Source organism: Prosopis cineraria, unplaced genomic scaffold (assembly GCF_029017545.1).
Source record: "Prosopis cineraria cultivar Desert tree isolate PC_DT_omini unplaced genomic scaffold, ASM2901754v1 PC2, whole genome shotgun sequence".
Taxonomy (NCBI): Eukaryota; Viridiplantae; Streptophyta; class Magnoliopsida; order Fabales; family Fabaceae; genus Prosopis; species Prosopis cineraria.
In genome coordinates, this window is record NW_026555333.1 from 45,465,880 (window position 1) to 45,486,482 (window position 20,603).

Genomic DNA, 20,603 nt, shown 5'->3' on the forward strand with positions numbered 1-20,603 from the left:
GAATATTACTTGTTTATCTAACATAGACAATTATAAATTGAGGGCTTCAAAACTTCACTTATTTTACTTGTTAAATGTTTTCAATATATTATTGTCAATTAGAATAGGTTGTTGTCAAAATCAAACAAAATACTTTTCAGTGAATGATTAACACGTACAAACCAATTATTTGGTTCTTATGGGATATAAATTTTATACAATAGTCTTTGAATGCTATTTTCCTTTAATAAATTTTAAAATTATTTTAATTTCGATGAAAGTAACTTATGAAAGAAATCAAGAAGAATATTTCTCATATATCAGTCATGTAGTTGATGTACAGTTAACCGATAAATAGTAAAATGTCAAGCTTTTAGGGTAACCCATCAAAGTTGCAAAATGATATCAAAAGATTTATTCTGTGGAAGTGAGATCTGATTAAGAATAAATATAATTGAATTGGGTGAGTGACTAAATTTATTTATTTAATAAGTATCTCAATTATATTTTCTTTCAAAAACTCAAAAACAATTCTCCCAACCATAACCTCCTCCATCTCGTCCAAAATTTGAGATGTTGTAAAATTTTGAGATCTTCGTCTTTATTGACTTCTTGTTTACCAGAAGATAAGCTAACTTAGTTGCTAATTTTATGGAGCATATCCTCTCCCATCTTCATTTTTTTATCATTCCTCTCCTCATCTCATCTCTGCCCATTTATAAAAAAATAATGGGTTAGATTTAATTATTTCATAAAAAAAATTATCATAGTATATATTAAACATAAAGAAATAATTTTAAACCGTTAAAACTTGATTAACCGTTTATAATTATAATAAAATAAATAAAAAATTTAATAATACTGCGTAGGTTAAAATTTAATAATTAAATTTGTTTATTTTTATATCATATTATGATAATTATTTTATAAAATAAAGTTAAATATACATTCTATTAGTTATTAGTTAAAAGTAGTGGAGATAGGTTGGGGGAAGAAAGAAATTAAAAAAAGAGAAAAGGAAAAGATTTTCTGGTAGCCTTATCCTTAAAAGGATGTGGTCCCTGAACGGTTGGATTCTTCAACTCCCACAGCCCCACGCACTGCGATTTCTTTTTTTTTTTTTTTTTGGGTAAACAAGGTTTGTGATTTTGATTTTATCTGATGATTCAAGAGCCATAGTGCTAATCAAATGCAATTGGTAGAGCTAAAAAAACAGGCTAGTCCATCCCTTGATGGGCTTCAGCATCATAAAAAAATCAGCTCATTTAACTCGAGTTTCTTTTGAGGGGCTCAATACTGAAGCTTTGCCCTAAACATAACGGGCTTAGGTTGGCCTTGAGGGCTTTAGGCCCTTTAGCCTTTTTTCTTCTTCATTTTTTTTAAAATAAACAAACTAACCAACCACAATAAACAAGTTGCAAAAGCTCAACAACAAGTAGCAATAACCAAACAAACAAAACAACATCTAAATGAGCAAGATGTTAGAAACACAATCCAAATGAAAATGATATCATGCAATAAACTAAGATCAGCTGAATCTATCTAGTATCCACCATCAAGAACCACAGTCTCATTAAAATCTTTAAATCAATACACATAAATACTTAATAACTCAAACATTGGTAGCATCATCATTGTCTTCTTCTTCTTCTTCACTATCATCAAGCTCAACAAAATTCAATCGTGATCCACTTATAACTGGTTCATCAGGGGCAAAAATATCAATATTTTCTTCTTCTTCTTTACCTTCATCTGCAACAAAAATAAACAAAACTACTAACACAATTATAGTTATTATTTATTATGTTGTTTGTATGGCAAAAAATAAAATAAATATAAATTAAAATTACCATTAAACACAAAACCATGTAACCAATTACGAACACAAATAGTAGCCTAAACATTAATAGAAGAATGGAACTTCAGTTAGGACACGTGAACCGATGCTAAAGTTGATTCACTAGCTACTATAGTGATCGAAATGCTAAGAATATCAGCTATAATCCTTGAAAGAATTGGATGTCGATGTTGATTACTCTCTACCAGTTCAAGACATCCAATTCTTTCAACTATTAGGCTTAAGTAATCGTTCCTCTAAATAATTTTTAAGTTCAGACTTATTCAAAGAAGAATGATCCATAATTGCATAAATATCTTGATAATCTTGCATAATGTATTTATAAAGGATTAAAAAATATCAAATAAAGACTAGATTAGTGAAAAAGTGAAAGAATTTAAAAAGACAAGGAATTTAAAACTTACATCAAATCCATCATAAAGAGGTTGATGTTGAAGTACTTGAAGCCAAGGAAGAATGATGAGTAGTGACTGTTGAACTCTATAACTTGATCCACTTGCAGCCCCACCAACTCCAAGATTGGTAGATGTCCCCAGACTTGATATTCATGAAACATGAATATTAACTTGCTCATAATATTAGCAACCTTCTCATGGCAAGTGATGTTGGATAGGAAGGTGCAGTAAAAGACTAAAATTTAAAGTCTTTATCCTGATATGGGCCGAACGAACTCGTTTAAGTCAGTCAAGGTGAATAGAAGTAGTCCCTTTTAATTCTTTGAAGTTGGCGGACGATTGGATCTCAGGAGATGACAAAGGGAGATTGCTCCCTCTACCAGTATCCACATGAAACAGCTCTCTAACTCGAACAATGTGCTAGCACTCTCAGCGTCTGTTCTTCTTTAAAAACGTTAATTTTCCTTTCTATGGGGTGTTTCATGGCTCTCAGAGTGTTTTTGCTATTAGAAACTTTTCCAACTCTCTCATCCTTCATAAGAACGTCCCTATTATATATAGTATATAGATAAAGATTTTCATCTTTCACTTAAAAGCTTATAAAAATTAATTAAATTTATCTCATAAATTTAATCCATAATATCATATCTAATTCAAATGTATCTTAGAAATTCAAATTATAAAACTAACATGGTATTCTCTCTTATCATGTAGTTATTAAATTTAATCTATTATATAAAATTAAATTTAAAACTAACATAGCATAACATACTATAATATAAATATATATCACACACACATATATATATATATTAATATTATATATATATATAATGATATATATAGATATATATATATTATATTATCTATATTTAATTTTCTATATCATATACATATATCTCATATATATATCTGATATATATATATATATATACATATCAGTATGAAAGAGGACTGAAAACCTTTCATGTTCTGCTATGACCCGGATCAGTATCGGTCAAACCCTGTAGCAACACATAGCCAACTCGTCATCGTGTCATAGCAGAACATGAAAGGTTCTCAGTCCTCTTTCATATTGAGATTAACAAGCCAGCAGTCTCAAAAGCCTGGCTATAGACTTTTTATAGAACCACTTCCTTCAGATCAGCACAGCACAGCCTTTCTTCATTTCCTACTGGAGGCGTAGCCATAACAACACATAACTAGTAATTTCCCTTACAGGATCATTGCGGAAATCCAAAACTTTTTTGTTAATAACAATGAAAATATAAAAGATTTAGAACATCTTTTTAATGAAAAGAGATAATAAATATGTTACCAGAAAAGTACAAATAATGTTAAAAAAAGAAAATCCTAGAGAAAAAATGAAAAGACTTAAAGAATATGCAAAACCTTTAGAACAAAAAGTATATAAAATAAAGACAAAAGACTAAGAACTGAACAGAGTATGATAAGTCATAATATTTATAGAATAATGGAGTATTTAGGAATAAACCCTCATAATAAATTAAAAGATAAATGGTCACAAATAAATATGATGAGAATAGTTGAAGATGAAGAAACTATAAATGAAGAAAAAAATAAGAAAACAAGATATGCAAGAAAATATAAGACAAACAAGAATAGAAACAAAAAGAATAAAGAAAGGACAAGAGATAATGAATAATAATCTATGGTTTATACATGCACAAATAGAAAAAAAAAATTATAAATATTCGATAAAGAAAATGGAACAAATTATGCAAAGAAAAAAGATAAAGAAACAAAACAAAAACTAGAAGAAGAAATAGAAAGAGAATTAAGAGGAGAAAATGAAATGAGATGGAGAAGAATTAGAGAGTGCAAATAGAGCTGCAGAAATAATGTTAGAAATTATAATTATAAACCTAGTAAGAAAAATAAACCAGAACCTCAAAATAATACAAAAATAAATATAACACAAACAATAAATGATATAGAAACTGAATTAGATAGTCAATATGAAGAATTAGAAATAGAATTTAAAAAATTATTACAAAATGAAGAAATAGAAGAAAAAGAAGAATTAGAGAAAATAAAACAAGAATATAAACATTTGATAAATAATAATTTTGAAGAAGGATTTGTAAATATGTAAAATTCACAATTAGTAATTCATGATCAACAACCATATAGAATATCTTAAAATTTTGTAGCACCAAATTTAGAAGATCCATCTTATAATAATAGAAATGTAGAATCAAGTAGAATATCTGAAGAATATAGAGATGAAAGAATGATGGAACCAGATGAAAGAGAACAATATTATGAAATAAATTTTATAAATCAAAATAAAAAAGAATGTAATAATATACCTTTTCAGGCTACATTTAATATACCAAAAAATAATGAATTTACACCTACACCTTTAGCACAATATGAAAGTAAACAAATATCAAATTCAAGAATATGGTTAAATCTAGATTATAATTTAAATAATATTGAAGTAATAGAAGAATGGGAAAAAGAAACATTAATAGCATTAATAAAAAAAATGTAGATGTAAACACTACAAATATGTTAATAAAAGCAACATTTTTAGGAAATGTAAAAAACTAGTGGAATAAAAAATCTCAAGAATATAGAGAAAATTCAGAAGACTAGATAAAAGTTATAATAGTAAAAGAGAATATTATGCTATGTTAATAGATAAATATATAAAAACATTATTAAATAAATTTGGAGGAATAAGTATGGATATAAATGAAATGAGTAAACAAAAAGAAGCAATAAAATATTGCATGAAATAGAATTATGTTCATTAGAACCAAAATATTTAAATGCTTATATATGTGAATATAAAAAATATTATTGAAGCTGGATTAGAAGATTTAAAAGAAGAAAGATTCTATTTAGACTTATTTTATAAAAAATTACCAAAATTAATATCATATACAATATTAGAAGATTATTATGATACTTATAAAGTAACTTCAGAAGGATATAAAATAATAGATGATACAAGATAAGGTCCAATAAATGTGTTAAATAAAATAGATACTATGGGAAGAAGAAAATTATTTTTAAGAAAATATATAGCTGATAAATGTAGAACTGCTTGAAAAAATATGAAATATTATAAAACCAACAACAATATTAAGATGTGGAGAAATAATGAAAGGACATAAATGTGGATGTAAAACAGAAAAATATGGAAGAAAAGAGAAGAAAAGAAAATTTAAAATAAAATTCAAAAAATATCCTAAAGAAAAATATTATAAAAAAAATAATAAATATAAACCAAGAAAATTCTTTAAAAGAAGGAAAAGAAAAAATATAAATTATAAGAAAAAACCTAAAAAATGTAAATGTTATAATTGTGGAGAATTAGGACACATATCACCTAACTGTCCAAGTAAAAATATAAAAATATAAAAATAATGGAAGAAGCATATAAAGAAAATTTAGAGCCAATAGGATATGATGAAGAATTATCTGAAATAGAAAATAAATTAAATAATTCAGAAACAGAAATTTATAAATTAAAAATAGTTAGTGAAAGTGAAACTGAAAATAAAGAATCTGAAGAAGAAGAAATAGGTTATATGTATATGATGAATAGATTAGAAGATGAACCTGAGAGTAGTAATCAAAATGAATATGACGAATATGAAGAAGTTGTAAGTATAGAAGAAGGAATAGTTCAAAAAATAAGAGATTCAAAATTAAATTTAAAACATGAAGAATTAAAAAATGAAAGTTTTATGAATAAAGTTGGAAAATTTGTAAAGACTAAAAAACAAGAAAAATATGCATGTGTAGTATTAGAAAAGAAACACCTTATAGAATCAACATTAACAGAAGGAGTATTAAGAATATCATTAATAAGAAAAGTTTAATAGATACTGAAATTAATAAATTATCATTTAAAGATGAAGTAACAGAAATATATATTGCTAGAGTACAATTATTAGTAAAAGCTTATTTTCAAGAAGGAAGAAATTCACTAATAAAATTATTAATAACTGATGGAAGAATAATTAGTAGTGTTGAAGATAGTATTTTAGGAATATTAACTAGAAACTTAATATATCAAAAATTAAAATTTACAGTATATACTAATTTTTGTATTTCAAGAGCTGATGAAAATATAAACAAAACCTTGTTAATATATCATAAACTAGGAGGAATAAAATTATTACTAGGATCAAGAACAATAAGTATAACTGCTATGATAGGATTAATATTTACAAATGAACATAAGATTTATAGAAGAAATAAAGGTAAATTGATAATTGATGAACATTTTATGCCTGTATTACAAGAAATAGAATTAGACCTAATAAAAATAACAATACCTGAACAATTAAGATTAAAATTAAATAATACAATAGGATATTATGAAAATGAAAATAATTCAAGAAGATTAATAACTAATGATAATATAGGGGAAAGAACATTAAAAATAAGTACACCAACCTTAAATATAAATATAAATCAACCTAATACTAGAAAAAGTTTTAGTTTTGAACCAAGACCCAGCACAAGTAGAGAAATGTCTAGACAAGAAAGATTATTGATAAGATATAAAACTGAGACACCTATAAGTTCAAATTTAGAATCAATAAGACCAACAACACCAATAGAAAATAATAATTTTATAGCTATACAAATAAAACAAGATGCTAATTGGATAGATGTAGTGGCTTTAGTAGACCGAAGAGAGCAAAAAAGTACAATACAATTAGGATTAACAAATAATAATCTTGAAATAACAAATGAAGGAGATAGAACAATATCTACAATAAGAATAAATGAAAGAGATGTGTTAACTGTAAAATTTTGGGTAATAAAAGATAATAATAATCAATGTAAAATAATCCTAGGAATAGATTTCTTAGAACAAGTAAAACCATGAAAAATACAACAAAAAAGGATTATGATAAACATTAATCATCAAATAATAGTTATCGAAAAATAAAATTGATATGACAAAATTATATTACATATTGATAAAATTTAATTATCAAAAATATAGATCTAGAAAATATCATGCTTTAGTTGATACAGGAGCAAATATCTCAGTAGTAAAAGCAAATGTATTACCAGATGAATTATAGAAAAAGAAAAATAAAATATTAAGAATGTAAGGAGTAGGACAAGAAATTAATTGTATTGAACTAGAAGCAAGAGAAATTATGATACAGGTAGGAGAATATAAATTAAAAATAAGAAAATTAAATCAATATAATGATAATTCATGTGATGTAATATTAGGAATAGATTTTATTGAACAATATTATCCTTTACATATGTTTGAAAAAGCAATAATATTAACAACACCTTGTAAACACCAAGCATGGGGAGTAAGAGTAACTAAACCTTACAGTAGAAGAGATGAAAAATTTCAAAAGAAAACATAAGATTATGAAGTATAATTTCTACCAAATAAAAAAATATACATATATGGATATATATATATATATATATATTTCAAAATATACACACACACACACACATATATATAATTATATTTTATATTTTATATTTCATATAAATATATATATATTTATCAAATAAATATTTAAATATATATATATATAATTCATTCACCCTATATTACATTCATTGAATCTAGACATATTCTAGATTCAACGAACTTGGACATTATAGCTCAAGTTGGGCTGTTCTTGTATGCGACCTTGTAAGCCCATATGAAATTGGTAGTAGGCTAATTATACTATTATTCCACAAGTCACAAATGGCCTTTAGCAAAACATTGTAACTACCCAATCCACATAGGGATCGATGATCCAATGTAATATATCATGTAACCATATCACATCCCTTTTGTCACGCGATATTTCGGTCAAGTACGAGACATGAAATTATCATTCTCCTTTACCTGACCGTTACTTTCTCAATTTTTAAGTAGACTGACAATAGCAATGAAAAACCCTTTTCATTATAGTATGTCCATACATTTTCTCAGTCTTACTTATCAAGGGGCCTAGTAATATCTCTCACTTAATGAAAGGGACAAATTCTATCTTAATTACTCATATTCCTCTATATGAATATCACTAAACTCAATCATAGCCTTTATGATCATCCGATCAAAGGTAACTTTTGACTAGGTCAAAGTTCAGTGGTCATCATGTAGGAATCTATAATATCTCAAGTCAAAGTGCTTAGTGATATAGTTACATATGATATAAGCTTATAACTTGTACCATGTAGCTTTCTCATAACGGGTCGGTCCAGCACCTTGTACTCTTTCAAGTGCCTATAACTTTAATTTGTATCTCTATAATTAATCAAAGTCATACAAGTCTTGTTTCATCTATGATCCCTCAAAGATGACCGACCAGGGACATTTAGGACAATCACTATAATTTGTTTAAGGATATAGTTATCATATTGAACATGCAATTGTTATGATAACAAAAGAAAAATTCATTAAATAATAATATGCATAGTATAATGATTGGCCCTAGGGCACAATTTCCAACAAGTGATAGGGTTAATCTTCGTATAGCAATATTGTATTATATTAAATTTTCATCTTGGATCAAAAACTACTGCAAGTGTAAGAATGACATTGTACTCATTCCAATACTTGTCAAACTTTTATTTCATTTTCCTAGCCATCTCTTGAATCACAAGATCGGGGCTTTTTATATTTGCATCAAGCAACATCTCAATTTTGAAAATTTGCATAAAATAAGAGTTTGAAGTAGGATATGATCACCCAAAAATTAATCTTGCAATCTTCTCAAATGGCCGTAAGAAGGTGCGCATTACATCAACTCTAGCCCACTTATAATGTGTAAGGTTAAACTTGTAATTTGTATCATTTACAGCCATGTGTGCAAAAGCATGATAATATTAATTCCAGTCTCAAGTATCGTGTAAGTAGAGTTTCATCTAGTGGGCACATCTAACTGCAAGCCCATTGAGGTGTTAATGTTGCCAACTTGCTCAACACATTGTTTAAAAAGAATCGACCTTGGCTTTGATGTTTTCACAAATTTAATACTTTCTCTAATCTTATGTAAAGTAGAACTTGTAACTTTCAAACCCACCTGAACTATCAAGTTTAGGATATGAGCACAACACCTCACACAGAAAATTCTCTATTACTTACTAATTTGAAATCATCTTGCAGACTTATCCTCTCTTTTAATATGTCCTGCATATAATCATTTGCAGATGCATTGTCTAAAGTAATCGAGAATTTTTTGTTCTCAATCTCCCAATCAATCAAATATTTATGCACTTTATCCCAGAATGTGGAAGTTCCATTTTACAAAATGAAATTATTTTACTACATAGTTTCCACCTTTCATCCACAAAATGGGCTGTCAAACAAATATACCCTTCAGAAGTCACAGATGTCCAACAATTAGATGTCAAACAAATTCTATTATTACTTCTCTTCAACTTTTGTTTCAAATTTTCTTTTTGTTGAAGGAAGAATTTTACAACATCAGCAACAACAATTTTTCTAGTAAAGAGCCTAACATCAAGATTCAATGTCAAAAATAGTTCTTTGATCTACTCATACTCAATAAAGGAATAAGGAAGATGTTGTTCAATTATGGCCATAGTTGTTATCCTCCAAATTCACATATTATTAATTTTTTGACACCTAATATTGCCTTCTTTATCCAATAAAATCACTCCAATATCATGAACTTTGTCCAGCACTTTGCAAGATCTAACATGCATATTTAAATATGAAGTACCATTAGCCCCACCTAATACTAATAAAGTTTGACAGCCATTACCTTGTTTTTAGTTTTCCATTAACATCAATTCTAATAAAATACTTCCAAACATCAAAGTTCTAGCTTTTTTAAACTTAGATTCATCAGTCTCTTGAATAGAAGAACATGACTTACTTCTAGACTTTTTAGTTTTTAGTTCATCATCCACGTGCACGTCCCTTGCCTCTTGAACTATACTAGCAAGTATTTTTCCTTTATCTTTTCCAACAAGATTGCCACTACCGGTAACTGAAGTAAGGACCATACCACTCTTAACCAACATTCCATCATCACACTTGGCTAAGTCATTGCTAGAGACATTGGTTGCCTTGCTCTTACTCTTGTGTGGTTGTGAGGTAAACATTATAAATTTATAATGATGTCTGCCTATTGCATTGCATCAAAGTAGAAAGAATAAATTACTCACAAATCAAAGCTAGAACAGAACACCCAAAGAGGAGATCAAACCTATGCTTCATGAACACTCACAGATTGCTTTATGAACATAACACCCAAGCAAAAGAATGAGGACTTCATGAATAGAACGCCCAATCAAAAGGGGAGAATGCTTCGTGAACACTCACAGACTCGGGGCCATCGGGTTGAGCGTCAAAGAGACACAACCTTCATCGTCGTTGAGGAAGATCTGACTCTCGATAGTGGGTTCGTGTGAGTTTTGGGTTTTATTTTAACTAGAGATGACTCTCAATCTGAACCTCGTCCACATGATTTTTGGGTCTCGACGTCGGCTCTCATTAGCTCCAGGCTCCAGCTTGTGTTTCTGAAGAGTGAAGAGTGATTAAGAGTGAATGATTGAACCTAAACATGATGTGAAGATTGAATTAGGATTTAGGGTTAGCTTTTTTTATCAATTCCCTCCTTTAGCAGATATGGGCTCCAAGCCTCCAACTTACACAATTCCAGCCTAGGCGAGATTTAGACCAATCCACGTAAGGCATGCTACCTGCAGCCTACATGTGCTGATTGGAAAAAAAAAAAGTTACATGGGCTCAAACGAGCTGGCCTTTAGCCTGTTAGGAATAGCATATTTAAATTAAGATCTAAACCAGCTAGCCCATTTGAGATTGTTTATCATTTGAGGGGTCCTAATTGCAAGCCCAACCCTCCTATTATACGGGCTTAAACGAGGTAGGTCTGACGGGTTCAGTCTATTTTTCTAGCTCTAGCAACTAGTGACCAATAGGAACAGAGAAGGAATTGGCTAAGCTGTCATTGCTTTTTTGTTTTTGTTTGTTGGAAGGCCTTTGCCTCTCAGCTTGGCTTTTATTTTCGCCGTGCATAAGACTCTGCGTCTTTTGTTAATGATATACTCCTTCCATTATAAATTACATGACAGTTTTAAATAAAATTTTATATATTAATAAATCTCATTAAATATACTTAATAATTTTATTTTTTAAAAAAAAAAAATATAAACTTTTAAATATGCCCATCATTTAATATATTAAAAAAGGGATGAAAATTAATTATAAAAAAAGGAAGCTTAATATTAGAATTAATTTATTTAATGAAACTTTAATCTTTTTAAAGTGTTTTATATTTTAGGATGTTAAATTTTTTTTAAAAGTATTTTATAATTTGACACTGAGGGAATAATTCTTCCATTCTTGGTTTTAGGGGAAAAAAAAACGCGATGCATGTGCATCTTATAAAATCTGATCATATCTCAACTCATTTCTCTTTTATTCTTTTCCACCTCCTTCGCCAAACTGTTTTTTTAATTTTTTGGAAAAATTGTTGTTTAAATTATATTATTTAGCTTTAATTTTTAATGTTTAAATTTTAAATTTATTTATTTGATTTTTAATTAACTTTTAGTTTTTGAATTCAGCTTTTTTGAAGAGTCCATTAAACCATTGATAGAGTATTTAAAAGAAAAACTATTTTCAAACTATTATCTATATTCAAATTTCTCAAATAAATATTTTATTACATATTTACATGTTTCATAACTAGTGACAAGTCTAAAAATTAACTTCAAGCCAGAAGATATAATATTATTTCTGCCTTGCTGGAGTGTTCCTAATGTACCATTGTTTATATAACATGACGCCACAGCGTCTTAACATACTTTATACTGTGTCCCTTTGAGTTTGATGTGGCAGTGTTCATTACTGTCGAGAGTCCTAAGGATCTTAAATGTGACGTACCTTTAAATCAGACCTAACACTATCTAAAATTTGACTATAAGATTTTAGGCTTGAATTTAAATAAAATTGTAAAATAAAAAGACCAAAATATACGTATTTTAATATGTTGTACCAAAACAAATAACATAAGAAAGCTAACAATTATGATTTTTAATAAATAATGTAACTGATTTTACAAGTTATGCTAACCAGTTAACAAATAATATATTTAACTCGTTATATGAACTTTACAAGTATAATTATAGAAAACTTAAAGAATTAACAAATCTTTTTAAAGATTAGTAATTATATTAGCTACAATGTACCGCACACAACAAGAGACACCAAAGAATTAACAACTAGAACTTTTAACCAGTAATGTACTTAATTTTATAAATTAAGATAATAATTTAACAAGTTATAGATTTAAATCGCCACATAAACTTTATTATTAATCAATTATATTACTTGTTAAATGCTTTACTTGTTAATTTTTTAGGATTACTTGTAACGCTGCAACATACTATAGGGTATTTTGGTCATTTTATCTTATCATTTTATTTCAATTCATGCCCACCATCTTGTAATGAAATTTCAAAATATTTTAAGCCTAATTTGAAAATATGTCATATCCATGATTCTTAGATGAAATTCTCAATGATGTAAAACCCAAATTGGATCGAAGCCCAACCAATCTGATTGTCACCCACTAAACAAAACAATTTGATCTAACTAGTTGAACCAGCTTAGCATTTGAACTAAGTTGACCCAGCCGTTCTTAAAAGAACCAGTTTTGACTCAAAAATTAGAGCAAGTCAACCCGATTCAAAGCCAAAAAAAATAATAAAAAAAGTTTAGGCTTAGTTTCTCAAATTGGCAATTTCTTTTATTTAATCTCTAATTCTCTTTCATCTTCTTTTTTCTAATTTTTGATTTCCCCTCCATAATCTAAGCTCAATCTCTGATTTTTCCTCCAACATTTGCCTTCAACTCTAACAATCCAACCTTTAATATTGAGATCAAAAACTCATAAGTCATGACATAACAATGTGCCTCCAACTTCAATATTTTCCTTCAAGATCACAAATTTGCACCAACATGCCTCTATCTCCATCTGTAACGATCTAAACATCTAGCTTTCAACATTAAGATTCCAAGCACCATAAACAAATTAATGTTTTATTTATATATTTATATATATAAATATTATATAAATATTATTTTTTATTTAATTTTTATATCACCAATTTGACCGTCAGTCTAACTGGTTAAATTATGAAAACCGCGACTTATTGCTCTTTTCAATTCAACGCTCGGTTTGAGTTTCAAAACACTGAAAATTCTCCCATGAATATAATACCCAAAAGTTTCTCGACCAGAATATCTCATGCCATTTTCTTCCTTGTAAATCACTAGCCAGAGTACAACAAAGCCAAAGGAAAATGAAATAATATCTTATAAGGCACAGATTCATGTGCAAATAAATCTGAGGACTCAAGCCTGCTAAAGCCTTTCGGGTAGAGACAGGTTTTTTTGCTCTCTGCCAAATTCATATACAAAGTAATGCTCCATTCATCCTTCATAAGCTTACAAGCAGTCTAATAAATCTTGCTGGTTCTCCAAATCCCAAATTACCACTCTTCCATCCAAGCCTACAGTTGTAAGGATTAGGCATTAGAAGAAAGAGACAATGCTTAAACAGGCAAAGATATAACTGTACGAAAATCATCAAACGTTTGGTATACGGGAACATGATTTCTAGAAAGGAAACAGAATGTTTTTATCTCATTTACTTTCTAGATACATTTCCCTTTTCCTTTCCAGAAAGTATTTTTCCATATAACAAACAAGCGATTAGTTTGACTGACCTGATGTGCTGAAACGCCTGATAAATGTTCCACGCTCTCCAAGTGGCATGATACAACTACAGTCCGAAAGAGACACTGGTGATACACTGAATTCATAATAGTTTTAAAAATGGATTCGGTTGTTCAAATTCCGCTTAGCCCAATAGATAGTCTTAATAATAATGGACAAGTGAAATGCAAATTACCACATTTTGGATCGAAAAAGAAGTGAAACTAAGAAAGAACTTATATAATATCATCAAACACGTTTGGGAAGATGAGTACGTCATGATAGAGATGAGATAAATACTTTATACAGTTCTCATGAACGCCTCCACGTATTTTTGAACTCTCAACAGAGTCGTTGTTCATTCCATGCTTTGATTGGCCATAAAATTTCCCAAATGCTTCAGAGAACTAATAGAAAGACAAAACATAGACATAGAAGTAGGGGAAACCAAAACTAGAGTTAGTAAAAATAAGAGAAACATGCCGTGCTGAACTGAAGTAGTTAAATCAAATGACCTTCTATCAAGATATCCGATTAGATATAGCTTTCACTAGGTGGGTTAGGCAGATAATAAAATGTAGCTTACCTGTGATCCATATTTTGATCCAGATGATATTGCTTTCCTTTCTCCAAGATATCTCACAAAACTCCTAAAGGACAAAAAAATAGGAAAAAAAGAACAAGAATAAAATGAGGCATATAAAACACAGCCAACTTCTCTTATAAATGACGAAGTCCAAGAAAAATCGAATACCATATTCCTCTATCATCAGCAGCAAAAACCATAGGAGTACAATCAAAACCCACGCCAATTACCATTCTTTCAGAGACAAATAATACCTAAAAACATGTCATACAAAACCCACCAATTCCAGAAACCGTCAGCGAATAAAGTCAATAAAATCAATAGATGTTAAGAAAGGTTAGAAAGAGTGGATGCTGACCCACATCACGGAGTGGCAAATCACGAAAGGCAACATTTTGGGCCAAAGGAGAAGGGCCAACATCATCAACAAAATATATCATAGAATTATGACCTGCGTAATAAACAAAGCAGATAAGCTAGAATGAAAATCCAAAAGACCTTATAAAATGGAACAAGTGCACATGTGAGTACACGCACACAGCAAATCATTCAGTAGTGTACTGGACCAATGGGAAGCAGTTTGTTTGATAAATGCTGCATGTTAGGACCCAGTCTGAAAATATTAACTGCCCCGTCGACTTAATATAAAACTCTGGCAAAGCACCAATGGTACCCATGAATTGTTCTTTAAGTTCAAAACTCACATGAATTTGATGAAAAGAATCGTCCATCCCAACCTTCTTTTAGAAAAGGTAATAGGTCGAAATACATGGATAAAATCTTTGTATACCTAGGAAGCCTTAGAAATTCATTACATAATGAAGCTAACTAAACCATAATAAATGTTTTCTATCATACAAACAACTTCAACAAGAAAAGAAAAGAAAAGAAAAGAAAATAGACGACGACCAAACAGAAAGGCATATAGCTGACAACGTTACTTTCTGCCAGGCAAAGTATACCCCATAAAAGGAGAGAATTTTCTGACCTACATAAGCCAAAGTATTGCCACTTGGTGACCATTTGACGCCAAATGCCCATGATAATGAGAGATCAAGCTGAATTATTAACTGTTGCATAAGAACAATATCAATCAACTCATGCTGCTCCAATCACAAGGAAAAAAGTTTTTGCTCCCCCCCCCCAGCGTTTGTCAAAACAAGTTTGTGCTGTCGAGCCCAGGCTGGCCAAGTCATATGAAAGGGTGGGGTGAGCCAATATATCACTAGCTAGCCCAAATGGACTTCGGTGAGCTGGGCCGGCCAGCCAAATAGTAGCCCATTTATTGAAAAGCCTAACCAAAAATAAAGCCCTTTAAGGACATTGCTTAGAGGACTATATATACAAACCATAAAAGCATTCTTCTATGCAATGAGTGTGTTAAACACATATATACATATATAAGAAAACCAAATCTTCAATACTATGAATAAAAAATACATTTTACTGTACACTATCAAATACCTTATCACATATAAAAAATAGTTTAGATACAAGTAGAGAGCATAACGACTTCTTAGGCTATGTTAAAGTGTTCAGAATGTTAGGCATTGAGAGACAACGATGGAAAATGGTCCTTATGTGCCCACAAAGAAGTAATAAAAAGGGACAAACACCATTCAATAATGGCAGCAGTGAATAGACATTGTATATATAATTTGTCTCATTTTCCATGATTTCAATCAACTATCCCTTCCCTCATAGTACCATAGCCAGAGTTGAAATAAAATAATCTTTTGCTGATTTCAGCTTAAAAGATCTTGTGATGTTAGTGTTAATCCACCAAAAGATGCAATTGAACATGTATCCATTGAAATATATATAAATTCCACCGCAAGACTTGATAATGAACCTCTCCAAACTTTGAATCTGATGAAGTGCCCCCTTTTGAATCCCTGTCATAATTCATCAAACAGAGTCAAACAATATGTAATAAACATCAAAGGGAAACATAGAAAGCTAACCAACCATGCCCAGAGTTCCATTTAACATACTTTGCATCTACACCTTTTATTAAGGTGGAGAATACTCGGCATTTTCCATCTGTAGATGTTGTTGCAAGCAGAATCTGCAAACAAGAGATGAAATTATGATGAATAATCAAAATTTTCTTATCATCAGCAGCAGTTAACTCATAATGTCGCAGCTTATCTAGTAATTCTTCAATCTATTTTAATCTTGCAGTTATGGAGAATTAATAGTGCATTACATTATATTCAGCAAGTTAAATAAAAGTGACTCTCATGGAACTCAACACACCCCTCATTTCCATCAGAATCTTTCCAAGATATAAAACAAACTTACTCATAAGATTAAGGTTGTAGAGAGATACCAAGAGAGTACATCTCAATAACTGACTTAGCTTACAAGAGCATGAAAAGCAACAATTTACCAGTAACATTTACTATGCATGTAAACTTTTATATAAATGAGAAATGGGCAGAATTCTAACATTATTGGGATGCCAAGAAATGCTCGTCACTGAAGATTCATGTTTTTTCCGGATAAGTTTACTGACCCACCTGCAAGAAGATGCAAATTTTTATCAAATGAAGAACAAATTTAGTTTTCAAGCAGCTTCCTGGAAATAATAACAAATCTTGCATTACACCAGGAAATATAAACAAGAACGAGGGGAGGAAACTACCATGTTGGACCTTGAAAGATACTACCACACCAATTGAATCCCAATGTTTTAAAAAATGGATCAATTTATTCCTGTCTTGGGACAAAATTGAGAATAAATTGATGTCATTTGAATCCTTCAACTTTTCAAGGTCCGACATGATAGTTAACTAAAATAATTAGCCAACTAGCCAACTAGCTTTGAAGTCTAAGATAAACTGCAAGAGCTCACAATTCGTAGGAATAAGAAAAACATGAAAGCTAGCCACCTTGAATCAACAGATACAGACCTACTCAAGTTTTATCCATCCCACCCTCATAAAGTAAAAATACAAATTTTCCTTCATATTCTTTTGTCCCACCGTGAAAGGAGAATCTATTATTAATAAGAATTGGGTTCTGTTCTGTTTCATTCTTTCTTGTGTCTGTTTTGCTTCATTCTCTTTTAGGAGACTGTTTATTTTCCTGTCTTGTAATTTTCTTTCTTTCCAATGTTACAACATAACGTATAAAGCAATATTGTACTGATCAGTCCATCTTGATTCATATAGAATCATACTGTAATGGTTTGTCATAAAAGAAAACTTCTAATAAATAAAATCCTTGAGAGTTTCTCAAAATATGGTCTTAGCAGATCCAAGTGGATCTAGCTAGAACTTGATGAAATAAAGCACATGTAAAGTAGCCATCCCATGAAAAATATACGAATAAATGATATTACCCATGTATACATAATTTAGTCAAAAAAGCCAATGAGTATCAGTATATCATCAGTTTTTTAAATAAACAAAGTCAAGCAAACTCAACGAACCACAGCTATCTGATATACGAACTAGCATGTGAATTAACATCAAAATAAAGCACCAGAGAGAGGGGGGTAGTAACTTACCAGTTGTTCTCCTGTTCATAGTAGCATACACAAACAGTTTTGGCCCCACTACCAACCGCAAACTTGTTTTCTGCCAGTACAGAATTTAGTAAATGTACTAAATTATGAATTTCCAATAAAGGAAGTCCTTGATTAACAGTTTCTTTTGATATTAAAAATAATTGACCAAATATTATCAAAAATTACATAAACATCTAGTTAAATAATATGAAATGGCACTGTATACAAAAATATAAATAACAATAGTTAAAATTACAATTAAGTCATGCCTACAAATTCATGGCAAACAAAAAAACCATGCAAAAAGTTTCATCACATAAATAAATGCATATCTTTGAGGAATATAAAACCATAAGCACAGAGATAGACACACAAAAGGCAAGAAAATTGCAGTCACCACAGTAAAATCTGTGGCACTATAAGAGCACCGAGAAATAAGTTAAATACAATAATAACAAAAATAATAGCAATTAGACCTTTTAAAAAAAATAATATAAGACAATAGTTATTATTAAATTTTTCATATAACAAATAATCGGTAATGTAGATATGTCTCTAAAAACATAGCGTTCTCACTTTGCTTATCACTTAGCTAAAGAGGCAGTTATTTCAACTCAAATTAAATAATTTAGAAAAGGTTTTGAGACAGCCAGATCTCTTTTGGCAACAAAGCATCAGGCTTACTAGAGACAGTTCATGGTAACAACTACATCTTCCAAATAACATGCAACTTGCTTCCTACCTTTCGGACTCCACTGAACACATAGAGCAGCACGGTTTAGCCTGAGGATGACAAGAGTTGGCACCCATTCTGATCCTTCAAGGTTCCAGACATATCTATAGATATTGATTTTATTTTAGCATGTGATCAAAATGTGAGCAAATTTAAAAGAAAAATAGCTAAAACCAGCTCAAAGCTTAAGCTTCTTTACATTATAATATTAACCAGGTATAGATTATCCAATGTTTCAAACTTAAACCATATGGGCACTCACGAATTCCGATCATGCGATGCAGTCACTATTCTGTTTGTTCTTGTACTCCAGTCAATCCCAGAAATTATTTGGTCATGCTGTGAAAAGAATCCATGAAATTACTTCGAAATTAAGGATAAACATATCCAGTGAAATTGCTTTGAATTCATTGCAATTGAGGATAAGAAAAGCTAAAAACCATAGTACCTTTTGAAGGGTATGCACCTTTTCCCATTTGTCTTCAAACAATTTGTAGATGTGCACTTCATTATTATTGGGACAAAATGCAACCACTATAAAATAAAATATAAAAATATTTTATGACCACTCAAATATTCAAAAAGCTGCAATCACATTCCCTAACGACAAATGACCATGGCCTATTAAACTCATCAAAAGTGTCTCCTTTGCCATTTTAAACATCTCTGGTAAATGTCCAAGCATACCCGTAAGTTCTGCATTGTTTTGTATTGAACTCCTTACTGTTTGATTATTAAAGAGTCCCATTTTTATCTCTCCTTTTTTCTTTTAGTCAGGGATGATCTCTCCTCTAGTCATTTCTCTTGTTTTGCATTATTCTCTCTTCTCATGATAGTTTTTCTGTTTGTCAAATAAACATCCATAAAATGTTATTAGTACCCTCCCATCTTATCATGCGATTTGGATGCCTAATGTCTACTAAAGAAAAGTCAAGATACAACGCAGATTACAATTTCCCTTCCCATGATAATATAGACACAGCTTGAAATATTCTAATTCTATAAGCTTTTAGCTAGCAAGTTCCTGCATTAATCCAGCATCGCTGTGTAAAATGTTCAAATAAGATTCACTAACAAATTGGAATAGCCACCAGAGGACCAACAGTTGCCTACTCAAATTGACCAAAAGATTGCAAGAAAAGAAGTAAGGTTAACAACGTTTAACCCAAACTGCATATCTCTGCAAAGAAGGCAAAGCGAAGTACCTCGCAAGTTATTTCTATATCTTAGGAATCTAAATCCAAACTGCATATATAATAGAAGAAAATTGCAATTTTAACTTGAAGTCGACTCCAACAGATCAAAGGGGGAATAACCTGGGAACAAAACCTTCCACTGAAACAACCACATCTATTCATCCAAAAGTAACTTTTCCAAAACTATCAGAACAAATAAATGCAGTTCCATATCTTGAAAATCATAATCACAAAACAGCCCAACAGGCACATTTTTTCAGCACTCAAACAGGGAAATCGAAACCGAAAAAGGTGATGGGAGCGTTATATTACTGGATTTGTCAGGGCTCCAAGCATGGCAAGTGATACAGTGAGCTAATTGTTGGACCACGATCGCCGCCATTGTTGCCCAAAGTGCCAGAAATTGGAAGGAAAGAGAATGAATGTATGGGATCTGTAAGCAACAGAGACGAGGGAAGAACAAAGAAAGCAGAGAATTTGTGAACGGCGTGTGAACAGGTGAAAGCAAACCGGAAATTCGAACCAGTCTCGTGGTGACTTCTGGTTCTGGTGCCCAATCACTTGTCCTACCGATGAATTGCTTTCACTTTAGCTATCCCTATATCCTC

General features: G+C 30.3%; 1 protein-coding gene across 2 annotated transcripts; it reads right to left on the bottom strand.

Annotated features, from left to right (window-relative positions):
- Positions 1–13,476: 13,476 nt before the first annotated feature.
- Positions 13,477–20,603, bottom strand: LOC129303621 (actin-related protein 2/3 complex subunit 1B-like). Of its 2 annotated transcripts, XM_054943050.1 has the most exons (15): positions 20,308–20,584; positions 19,248–19,333; positions 19,062–19,138; positions 18,809–18,903; positions 18,067–18,136; positions 17,005–17,074; positions 16,547–16,620; positions 16,405–16,447; positions 15,541–15,622; positions 14,915–15,003; positions 14,721–14,806; positions 14,553–14,616; positions 14,267–14,373; positions 13,978–14,033; positions 13,477–13,761 (listed from the first exon to the last, which is right to left on the bottom strand). In XM_054943050.1, exons 1-15 carry the CDS (start codon positions 20,375–20,377, stop codon positions 13,697–13,699), a joined length of 1,134 nt encoding a protein of 377 aa, XP_054799025.1. In that variant the 5' UTR covers positions 20,378–20,584; the 3' UTR covers positions 13,477–13,696. The 2 variants fall into 2 exon arrangements, with proteins under 2 accessions (XP_054799025.1, XP_054799026.1); XM_054943051.1 differs by lacking the exon at positions 14,267–14,373 and having other exon boundaries at positions 20,308–20,603.

Coding starts and splice junctions, on each gene's coding strand:
- LOC129303621 (XM_054943050.1), bottom strand. CDS start 20,377: ATGGCGGCGATCGTGGTCCAACAATTAGCTCACTGTATCACTTGCCAT. Junction 19,139..19,247: donor AGGTGCATACCCTTCAAAAG/GTACTATGGTTT, acceptor TTCTTTTCACAG/CATGACCAAATAATTTCTGG. Junction 16,621..17,004: donor TTTCTTGGCATCCCAATAAT/GTTAGAATTCTG, acceptor TCTTGTTTGCAG/ATTCTGCTTGCAACAACATC.